This window comes from Chiloscyllium plagiosum, chromosome 30 (assembly GCF_004010195.1).
Source record: "Chiloscyllium plagiosum isolate BGI_BamShark_2017 chromosome 30, ASM401019v2, whole genome shotgun sequence".
Taxonomy (NCBI): Eukaryota; Metazoa; Chordata; class Chondrichthyes; order Orectolobiformes; family Hemiscylliidae; genus Chiloscyllium; species Chiloscyllium plagiosum.
Genome location: NC_057739.1, coordinates 27,928,174 through 27,939,629, shown reverse-complemented (window position 1 = coordinate 27,939,629; position 11,456 = coordinate 27,928,174). Strand labels below are relative to the sequence as shown.

Here is an 11,456-nt window from a genome sequence, read left to right as displayed (position 1 = left end):
TGTAATAAATTGTTCTTGTTTCCAAGACTTTGTCTCAGGCCGATTTATGAGTGAGTTCTGTTTCTCACATAGCTGATCATAGCCAAAGGCCTATGTAACAGGATAACTTGTTAAAGATTTATGGGAAGTGTTGAAAGAAAGAGAATTAGATTGGAAAACTTTACTTTGCCATTTGATTGCTGTGAAAACACCTCAATGAAATGTTACAACATCACTGTTTTGATGCCAGTTTGCAGAAGACAATCATATAATTGTGAGTGTGGAAGCAGGCCATTCAGCCCATCATGTCCACACATCCCGTAACACACTGAATGGGGTAGCAGCCTCTCTTGTCTTATCTCACGTGCAAGTTCAGTTTTCTATTTCGTGTGGTGTCTTTCTTAAAAAAACTTGTAATTTTTCATTCAGGTCCTTTGTAGTAATCAACTTGGAGAAAGTGAGGTCTGCATATGCTGGAGATCGGAGTCAAAAGGTGTGGTACTTGGAAAGGCAGAACAGGTCAGTCAACACCACACTCCTCGACTCCCTTATAGTCATGACAAGAAGATTTAATGGTTAAATTAAGTCTGGGGCCTGTTGATGTTCGACTCGAGTCCTCCGAGACACTTGGAGCAGTACAGTCTCCTGGTCGACTCTTGACCACGTCCATACAGTTGTTGGCGTCGCTGCGGCCAGCCTCACAGCAGACAGCATTGTTTTGGTAGGCTTGGCCACCGGCCAATGAGAAGTCCGATTACATCGGCGAACGGGTAGAACGCCGCCGGTCGCCGATCTAACGTTCGATCTGATTGGTCTAAAGGAAATCCCCTGGGAACCTGATGACGTTGCGGCCACATCGGCTGAGTGGAGGTGAGAAAAGACCGACAGCAGGATGGAGCGGCATCGTACAGAACTTCGCTGCTAACGCACACTCAGGTACCTACTTGGTCGTCATGAGAAACTGCCTACGTATACGGAGCCTGAATGGCTGTTCGCGTATCTTCGCTTTCCGGAGTTTTTGGTTGCTACTATATGGGGCGTTTCGTGTCGAACTTTTCAGAGGTGACCTGCCGTTTAATAGATCCGGGCGAGCAGAAACTCTGAGCGGTGGTTGATTGCTTATGAGTGCTGACCCAAGTTGGCCCTATCGGCGGACACTAGGCCGTTCGTCCTCCTTTCATCAACTACAACCTGCCGCTGGGCCCGTCTTGTTGACCTGCTGCTGATTGGTTGGTTGTTCTGGCTTTCGTCCAACAAAGTCGCGACAGGGGTGGGCGCGCTTTCTGAGTGGTCCGGTTAACTGTCACTCAAGGAGCTGTCAGCTGCTGTCTGAGGCAGATTCTGCTGTTTGGAAACTGGAAATGACACTTTCAGCTGATGGGAAACTTGAAACAATCTGCGCATAATGCATTGCAATTTTGTTTTGTGATTACGTTAGAAAAATTACTCAGTTCGCGACTGATCAAAAATCCCATTTATAAAAGTAGCATCAGTTTTGTGTTCCCAGTTATGTTAAGAATTGAAAGATTTTCCTCCAGTCGTGCGTCTTCTGATTTAGCTTATGTTTTGTGTGGGACTGATCAAACACTGGACGTCCAAATAAGTGACTGCTGTCCATGCTGCCGGTGACTTCCTCAAACGTTCAATTAGTTTATGCTCTGATTTGATTCAAGAACTCATTCTAAACTAAAACAAAGAACTGCTGATGCTGGAGATTTGAAACATAACCAAAAATTGCTGACAAAACTCAGCAGGTCTGGCAGCATTGATGGGAAAAATAGAGTTAATATTTCGAGTTCAATAATTTTTAGAACAGAATCAGAACCATTCTGATTAAATGTCACCAGACTCTGCTTTCTTCAGATGCTCTCAGATCAGCTAGGTTTCTCCAGCAATGTCTGTTTTATTTCAAAGACTCATTCTGTCTGTTTCATAATTTATCCAAATAAATTTCCCATAAATTACCTAGCAAGGTGTTAGCTTTTCCTTCCTATGCCTTAAATAATGGATCACCCAAAGACACTATTCCTGAATCTTGAGAATTTTGTAAAACCTGACTAATACATTTGGAATTTACTCACCTAAACTATCTCTAATCTATTTGTTTGCTTCCTCCTGAGTCATATTTTCTTTCACTAAAGAAAATTTTAATAATATTCTGATCAAAATGGTTCCCTTAAGGAAAGGTAAGTGAAAGAGCACATCCAAACAGTCTTGCTCACTGGCAAAACATGATGTTGTCAGAATTCTTGGAGAATGGGATTTAGCAACAGCCCTTGGGGAAATAGAATGTGACATTCCAACATCAAAGAGATAGCACAAAACTGGTATTGTATCATTAAACTTAAACTAGTCTTGTCCAGTGTAAGTGCAAGGCAAAATGCTACTTTCCTGTTAGTAATGGCACTGAGCTCACATGCAAACACCCAGCACCAGCTTTTGTTTTTGAACTGGTGTCAGATGGAACAATTTTGAAATGTTTACTTAATTTTCTTCCCATTTCCCTTTCTTAGAGGTTACATGCTTTCATGTCAGCTTCCAGGTCTTCTAAAGTAGCATTTGGGGCAGAAAGTAAAGAGATGTGGTTTTACAGAAGAATTTCAGTGGACTTCACAGTTATGAAAACCAAGCTCTTGCAGAGTAATGAAACAAAGTTTTTTTTTTCAATATTATTTCTGTCATTTTGTTGTTGCACTTGAGAAACAGTAGAAATGTTATTTTCTTGATCTAGTGTACTTTGTTTTTCCTGACAGGTGATACAATGGATGTTTTTCCAGTAAGCAAGAAAAGTGAGTTTCGTTAAGGAGCAGCTAAGAGCCAAACGGAGTGCGTTGTTTTCTAAAGCACAGCCGCTCTCTTTCTTCCAAGTTCATCTTTGAGACTTTAGATAAACTTAAATCTCTTGGTGGTTTGGAGCTGCTTTCAAAGATATAAGTGTAGAACCATGTTTGCAAAACTAAAAAAGAAGATTGCTGAAGAGGCAGGCAACACCTCACGTCCCGGTATGGGACGGATTCCAAGATCGGTCAGCAGAGACTCCATTACATCAATAGGAGCTGACTCTGGAGATGATATCGTATGTATGGTGATTTCTATAATTCAATATATTTTGCATGTCTAAAATTGAGATGTTGGAAGGGGCTTTGTGGATATACTGTAATTTCATTAGGCTGAATCAATAGTTACAGTTAGAGTCATAGAGCTGTATTACTGGATCCAACTCGTCCATGTTGACCAGATATCTGAAATGAATCTAGTCCCATTTGCCAGCATTTTGCCCATATCCCTCTAAACCCTTCCTATTTCTATACCCATCCAGATGCCTTTTAAATGTTGCAATTATACCAGCCTCCACCTCTTCCTCTGATGGGTCATCCACCACCCTCTGTGTGAAAAAGGTTGCCCCTTAGCTCACTTTTAAATCTTTCCCTCTTCACTTAAACCTATGCCTTCTAATTTTGGACTCACCCACCCCGGGGAAAATACCTTGTCTATTCACCCTGTTCATGCCCCTCATGATTTTATAAACCTCAATAAGGTCACCCCTCGACCTCCAATGCTCCAGGAAAAGTAACTCCAACCTATTCAGTCTCTCCCTGTATTTCAAACTCTCCAACCCTTGTAAATCCTTGTAAATCTTTTTTGACCCCTTTCAAGATTCACAACATCCTTCCTAGAGCAAGGAGATCAGAATTGCACATAGTCTTCCAAAAATGCTCTAACTAGCATTCTCAATGCACTGCCAATAAATGCAAGCATACCACTGTCACTGTCTACCTGTGACTCCACTTTCAAGGGACAATGAACCTGCACTCCAGATCTCTTTTTTTCAGCAACACTACCCAGGACCTTAACATTAAGTGTATAAGTCCTGCCCTGATTTGCCTTTCCGAAATGCAGCATCTCACATTTATCTAAATTGCACTCTATCTGCCAATCCTCAGCCCATTGGCCCATCTGATCAAGATCCTGTTGTACTCTGATGTAACCTTTGCTGTCCACTACACCTCCAACTTTGGTGTCATCTGCAAACTTACTAACCATACCTCCTATGTTCACATCCAAATCATTTATATAAATGACAAAAAGCAGTAGATCCAGCATTGATCATTGGATCCAGTAATGCAGCTCTATGTCTCTAACTGTAACTGGTCACAGACAGTCTGTCTGAAAAGCAACTCTCCACCACTGCCTTTGAGCCAGTTCTGTATCCAAATGGTTCGTTCTCCCTGTATTCCATGTGATCAAACCTTACTGACCAGTCTACCATGAAGAACCTTGTCGAACACTGTCTCTAAATGACTGACCTCCCACCTCCTCCCCCTCTCTCCCCACAATTTTCCTGGAGTTCCACACAGGAGTTTACCCTAAACCCCCACATTCCCCAGGTAATCTCTCCAACATTGTCCTATACAGGGCAAAGGTGGACACTATGAGGCATTTGGTACAACATGCCCATGTCAGTTTTTCTGCTGTACACGAGGCCCCACGTACCTCATCAACATTTCATTCCGTTATTTTCTTCCCTTGTGTGTTTATCTAGCATCCTTTTAAGTGCATCTGGCTATTCGCCTCAACTGTGTGCGTGAATTCCACATTGTCACCATTCTCCCTGGTAAAATAAATTGTTTCTGAATTTTCTGTTGAATTTATTGGTGCCCATCTTACATTATTTTTACAAAAAACGCTTGTGAGAAAATTAGAAACTAACATTCATTCAATCTTTATTGAATTTGCTCTTTTTAAACCAAATATAGAGAAGTTTATTTGAAATATAAAATAGAGGTTATGGTTGCAATCAACATGACAGTAATTCAGTACAAAACTGAAAGTATCAATAAGTATATATTTTCTCCTCTTATCACACCAAAGCACCCTATGTCTTTCAGTCACTCATTTTAACAGATCTATTTTGAAAATGACTGAAGATATTTGGCTGTTGTTACATTGCTCCACCTTGAAAAAATTCACATTTCAATCATGATTGGAAGCCATGTAGTAGTGTTCACGCAAAAAACACCAGCTAAACAAAAGCAAGTTCTTCAGATATCATCTAGTAAACAGTGAGTTACCCAAAGAAATTTCAAGAGCTTATTGGACTGAGTCTGGCCCTGCTTTTGTAGCATTTGAGTGGTCCTACTGGTCTAATGTACCATCATTTAGAGGCACCAAGACTGTTTTGAACAAGCTAAGTTGTATTACTTTTCTTCAGTTAAGTTTCGAAGTCTCTGTCTAATCTATATATTACTCCTGTCTGACAGAAGTGTGGTTGATTCTTTCTTGCTGAATTATGGTTAGATGATATATAAATGATTTAGAAAGCGACACTCATTCTCATACCAGCAATTGATGGTCCCACTGTTGAATTCAGGATTTTTCAGTGAATATGGTGTAGCTCAAAAATGAGGAACGTAGATTTAACCACCTCTCCGTGGCTTCCTTGTCGTGTGGTGAGTTGCAAGCATATTGGACAACACTTGTTGTGCAGCTTCAAATGTGAGGCATATCCCACTATTGTATGTAAGTGTATAGTTTAATTTGATTGTGCTTTTCTTTATCTCTATGTCTGTAGGTCCAGATATGAAAACAAGTCAGCCAGTACTTTTGGAAATGTCAGTGATCCTTAAGATAGCTGTCTGTTTTCACTATGAAAATAGTAGGAGATTGTACCTTGATTTGTTGAGCATTATTGATGGTTCACGTAGAAAATATTTGTGGGTTTTGACTCGAGACTTTACTCCCTAATTGTAATAATTGGCAATGTGTGAGCTTGAGAGGTTTTAAATTAACAATACAATACAATACAACTGTGATAATGCTTAATTAGTCAGTGAGGTGATTCAGGAAACATTCTGAATTCAGTGGCTGACTCCATCAACAGTGGAACCATCAATTGCTGCATGGCAAACCGTATGTTGTGATGTGTTTGGCATACTAAAGTCCAAATAAGTAAGTAATGTTGACGTTTTGGTAAATTAATGTGAAGTAACACATGTTGTATCTTATAGTCATTGTATTTTTAAAAATGTAATAGAACTCAAAAGGGTTTAGAGAAAGCATTTTAGGTTTTAGATCACTCCATAGGGAGTGAACAAACTTCTGGTTTGGTTAAGGTAACTTAAGGCTATCTGCAAGACATAGTAGCATTTAGTTTAAGTAGGAGAAATATGAACCATATAAGCTGTAGTCATTTACTTATTAAAAAATTAAGTCTTTTTCTCCCCTTTTCCAAGGCCTCGGACAGTAGCTGTACGCGAGAGGATCTGTTGTCTCAGCTGCTACGGCGAAATGACCATGTTCGGAAGCTGGAAGTAAAACTGTCAGGTACCTGCTTTGAGAAACAAATTTCAGTTTGCATATTGCAGGCAGCATTTATGTTATATTCTGGGTTCATTTGTTTCAGCTTAAAGTGTCTTGGTAATTTACCAAAAAGAGATGAAAAAAGTACAGTATATCTGTATAGAAAATTTTGAAATAATGTTTTGTCTTTTAAATATTCATATATTCAAACTATGGTCAAAAGCTTAATCTTTAATCTGTTTTGTTTAGATTAGTGACTCAGTTTGGTTCTCGTTAACATCATTGTGTTGAATTTCACAGGCCATCTGTGGCTGAGAATACAAGTGGGTGGACACACAAAATAAAATGCTGGGGAGGTGTTGTGTGAGTCACCTGACCATGGCAAAATTGAGGCCAATGAGTGGGCAAATAATGTCCAATTAGACTTATCATGCCTCCACTTGCGTGACAGGAGAGGCTGATGCTCTGTGTGTGTTGTTCAGTTTTAATCCAAACGGCATTTTTGGATGGCATGCAGTGATTTAGGAGTCTCTTCCCAAAAGTTTTGTTTCTCCCAACCATTTTACACATGACTGTCTACTATGTCCAATATGCCCCTCACCCTCACATGGTTCTGTCAGCTTGGCTCCAGAAAGATCCTAGATTTACCCGGATGTTCAGGTCCACCTGCAGAACTGCCTTCTGGCAGTGCCAGCCTCTGGGTTGCATTTCTACCAGATGGGCTTCCTCTTGCAGATGGATAGCAGTTTCTCATACTAATTAAGAGGTCTATCACCAGAAAAAAAAAGCAGGGTAAGCTTGCTAGGTGGCAGTATGCTTGCTCCTGATATTTACACTGGGTGTGGGGAGCCTGCCATTAATGTATAATCTATCCCTTGAATACTGCATTGACTATGCATTGATGTTAAATAATGATAGGGCCATGTGTAATGTTGTAGAACAGAGGTACTTAGGGATGCAGGTATATAACTCTTTGACATTTGCAACAAATAAAGGTTAAAAAGGCAGTTGGCACACTTGCCTTCATTGCTCAGTCCTTTAAGTATAGGATTGGGAAGTCATGTTGAAGTTGTACAAGACATTGATGAGTCCTCTTCTGGAATGCTGTGTTCAGTTCTGGTCGCCCAGTTATAGGAATTACATTATTAAGCTGGAGAGGGTTCAGAAGAAATTTACCAGGGTGTTGCCAGGTGTGGAAGGTTTGAGTTATAAAGAAAGGCTCGATAGGCTGGGACCTTTCTCATTGGAGCGTAGGAGATTGAAAGGTGATCTTATTGAAGTTTATACAATAATATATAGACAGAGCTAATAGTAGTTAAATTTTCCCTCGGGCGTGGGATTTCAAGACTTGGCACATTTTTAAGGTGAGAGGAGAGAGATTTAAAGACATAAGGGGCGAATTTCTTACAGAGGTTGATTCGCGTGTGGCATGAACTCCTGTGGAAATGGAGGATGTGGGAACAATTACAACATTTAAAAGACATTTGGATAAGTACATGAATAAGAAAAGTTTGGAGGGATATAGGCCAGGAGCAGGCAGGTGGGACTAGTTTAGTTTGGTATTATGTTCGGCATGGATTGGTTGGACTGAAGGGTCTGTTTCCATGCTGTACGACTGTATGACTCTGAGTACACCATACTATCAAATGTTAGTACATCTTGGGTCTGTGTCGTGCAATAGGACTCTAAGCCTCATTATTTTCTGCAAGTGATTTGTGACTGTCCTAAAAATGGCATTTCAGAATGGAGCCTTGCAGTAAGCATTGTGCACTTGAACGCAAAATATAAATGCATTTGATTTAACAGCCCTTCTGATGGCTGGAGTTGTAGGCTATGCAGATGAAAATACTTATTCGACGAAAATTAGTGGAAATTGTAATTATCTTGCATTGCTGTTTATGAGAAAGAAAGCCTAATAAATAATTTGCAACAAAGCAGTGAGGTAATTATTAAGCTCCTCTTACAAGTATGGAAAAAGACCAGTTTTTAGCAATTGATAAAGGATGATAATTTTGACAATTATCCTTATTTAAATAAAGCATACTTATGTGACAATTGTTTTGTGAGATCTTATGACTTGCAAAAGTAGATTTCCTATCAAGACTATGGCATGTTAGCCAGTAACTTGTAATCATTCGATGTGACTCTTTCATAAGAAACTTCAATGAACACCTTTTAAGATGACCGAGGAAACAACAGGAGTATTAAAAGTTTGATCCCAAATCACAAGGAGGTATTTAAATAGATGAGTGTTGAGAGTGTGTTGCTGGAAAAGCACAACAGGTCAGGCAGTATCCGAGCAGCAGGAACCCTTCATCAGGAATGAGATGCCGCCTGACCTGCTGTGCTTTTCCAACAACACACTCTCAACTCTGATCTCCAGCAACTGCAGACCTCACTGTCTCCCATTTAAATAGATGGGCAAAAGTGAGGACTGCAGATGCTGGAAACCAGAGTTTAGATTAGAGTGGTGCTGGAAAAGCATAGCATGTCATGCAGCATCCGAGGAGCAGGAAAATTGACATTTCAGGCAAAAGCCCTTTTTGATGAAGGACTTTTGCGCGAAACGACAATTTTTCTGCTCCTTGGATGCTGCCTGATCTGCTGTGCTTTTCTAGCACCACTCTAATCTAAACATTTAAATAGATGACCTGAGCTTTTGATAAAGTTGATTTTAGGGACCGCCTTAAATTGAGAAGAAAAGACAGATGGGTTTATTTATGGAATTCTGTAACCAGGGATGCAAACTACTGAAAGCATGATCGCCAGATGGGAATTGGAAATATACAAGTGGTCACAATTTGAGGAGTGCAAAGTTTTCACGATTTAGAGCTAGAAAAATGAAAATTTTAAATTTTAGGTTATGCCAGATCAGGAGTCAAGTTACAAAGGTGACATGTGAATGGTTTGGATACAAGCAGCAGTGTCTTGAAAGAGTTGAAGTTTGAGTACAAAATGGGAGACTAGCCAAGAGAATAGTGGAATAGCTGAGTTTCAGTTAACAAAGATATGGATGAATCGTTAAATATTCTCCCTGTGAACTGTACTTGATTATCCTTGTATTTGAATATGGGTGTCTTTCCATGATTGAAAATAACTAAGAAACTATTTACAGTTCATTGCAGCAATGACCAGTGACTGTAGAGGGAGAGGTTAAATTTGAGAGAGAGATTGGAACCTATGCTCAGAATGAAAGTAAAGAGTTAACAAATAATTTTAAGATTGTACCATCCTGTCAGGATTTTGCATGGAGCAATAACAATGTATAAACAGAAATAATTCAGTCAGTCTGTTCAACTTGTCCCAATATTTGGATTATGTTTGATAAAACTTTTAATTTGTTCTAGCTTCCTTGGCTCAGTAACACCAAATCTTGAGTTTTGGCATTGCCTCAACAGCTTTTTCTCCTTGGATGCTGCCTGAACTGCTGTGCTCTTCCAGCACCACTAATCCAGAATCTGGTTTCTAGCATCTGCAGTCATTGTTTTTACCTCAGCTTTTTCAGATAGCAAGTTCTAAATTTCCAGTAGTCTTTGTGTGAAGAGTATGTTACTCCAGAGTATGCCAGCTTTAATTCTAAGGCAGTGTCCAGAATTGAGTACAGTGCTTCAGATTGGATCTCATTAGAGTGTTCAAATGTAATTTCTCCTCCACCCTTTGAATTCTGGCCATTTTGGGCTAAAGATCCATTAGCCTTTTCAGTAATTAGTTGTGACTTGTATACGAATGTTTACTTATTTCTATCTTATATTTGGATGCATATCATAAATTTATTGAATTTTTCTGTTAAGTGAGCATTGCTTGAAGTCAGGAATGCTATTGACAAACCAATGAAGGATAAATAAATTGTCAAGCTATCCGGAAACTTCAGCTTTAAATACTGCATTATTAATACAATCTAGTCCAATCCATTTTTAATGTTAATGTGCTGTTTGAAGAGGGGATTGTATTTTCCATTGCTCTGAAATCCGTTAACATGCTGAGAAAACTCTGAACTGTTAATAGTTCATCTGATGGATGAGTGCAATGCTTATCTTGAATTAATATCTTCAAATTTAACTTGTCAATGTATTGAAGGAAAAATATGTATCATGTTATCTAATTGTAATGAGACGTTTTCTTAACCTACTGAAATGTAGTAACATCTTTTTGCACAGAAAATAAAATTACCTTAACTTGAAAGTTAACTTTAAAGTGAGATGCCTCAATATTAATCAAAGTACTTTACCTTATGAAGTGTCTATAATAAAATTAACTTTCCAATGATTATTTATTTGCTACTTTGGAGTATTTATGTCTTTGGACTTTTGCATTAACAACGTTTGGATTGTCATTAGGGAATGCAGGGGTGAGTTTTCAGCACATAGTTTGACTTTTCTTTCTATTTAGTTTGATATGTTTCTTCATTACTGGCTTTTTCACACTAATTTCTTGTAAGTTGGATGCTACAGTTTAATTTGTATACCACCTCAACTTGCCATTTTGCAAATGTAATCTATATGCAGATTCAAAGAAGTTTGAAAGACCACATTAGTTTCTGCTTTATACCTTTATAAAACTCCCGCTTTTTGGGTTGTAAATCAAGCCTCCATAAAGAGTTGAGAGTATTTTTCCTTTGGGCCTAACACCCTGACACTGAAGCAACTAGTAGATTTTTGTTCATTGAAACTGAGATAAAGTGATCTGTATTGACTCGGTAAGATTGTCTTGTCACAACAAGATTGCTGCAATAATGGTTTAACCATTGAGGTAGGACCAATGCTAAAATATATAAGAATATATATGAAATCATCTCTACCGTGTTCTATCCTCAATTTAAGAAAATTTCACTTTTCTTTGTTTGTTATATTTAAGGAGTTACTGTGGTACAGAGTGTTTAGGACAGTAATGTTTGGTGCAGTGCTAGTGCGCTGAGCTAGAAAAACAAGTTGCTAGATGAGAAAAGGTGACGTAAGATTGCATTGCAAGGCTCGAGCTCCCTTCATGGGGTAATTGAGGTGGGCAGGGAAATACTGTCAACATAAGAAATAGAAGCAGAAATAGGCCATTCAGCCCCTCCAGTCTGCCCTGCTGCTCTATAAGATCGTGACTAATCTGTTTCAGAACTCAACTTGTCTTTCGTGCCAGCTCCTCAGCCCTCACTTTGCTATTCCAAAAAAAATTATCTCCTTTCTCTT

The 11,456-nt window shown here is 39.1% G+C and overlaps 1 protein-coding gene across 3 annotated transcripts in view; it reads left to right on the top strand.

The window, feature by feature from the left end:
• Window positions 1–701: 701 nt before the first annotated feature.
• golga1 (golgin A1) overlaps window positions 702–11,456 on the top strand; it is a 53,875-nt gene continuing 43,120 nt past the window's right edge. For 2 of the 3 annotated variants that reach the window (XM_043720179.1, XM_043720176.1), the window contains exons 1-4: window positions 702–915; window positions 2,493–2,619; window positions 2,733–3,055; window positions 6,213–6,303. In XM_043720179.1, coding sequence (XP_043576114.1) covers window positions 2,924–3,055; window positions 6,213–6,303 — 223 coding nt within the window. In that variant the 5' untranslated portion in view covers window positions 702–915; window positions 2,493–2,619; window positions 2,733–2,923. The remainder of the gene's footprint in view (window positions 916–2,492; window positions 2,620–2,732; window positions 3,056–6,212; window positions 6,304–11,456) is intronic. The other variant, XM_043720178.1, reaches the window with a different exon arrangement.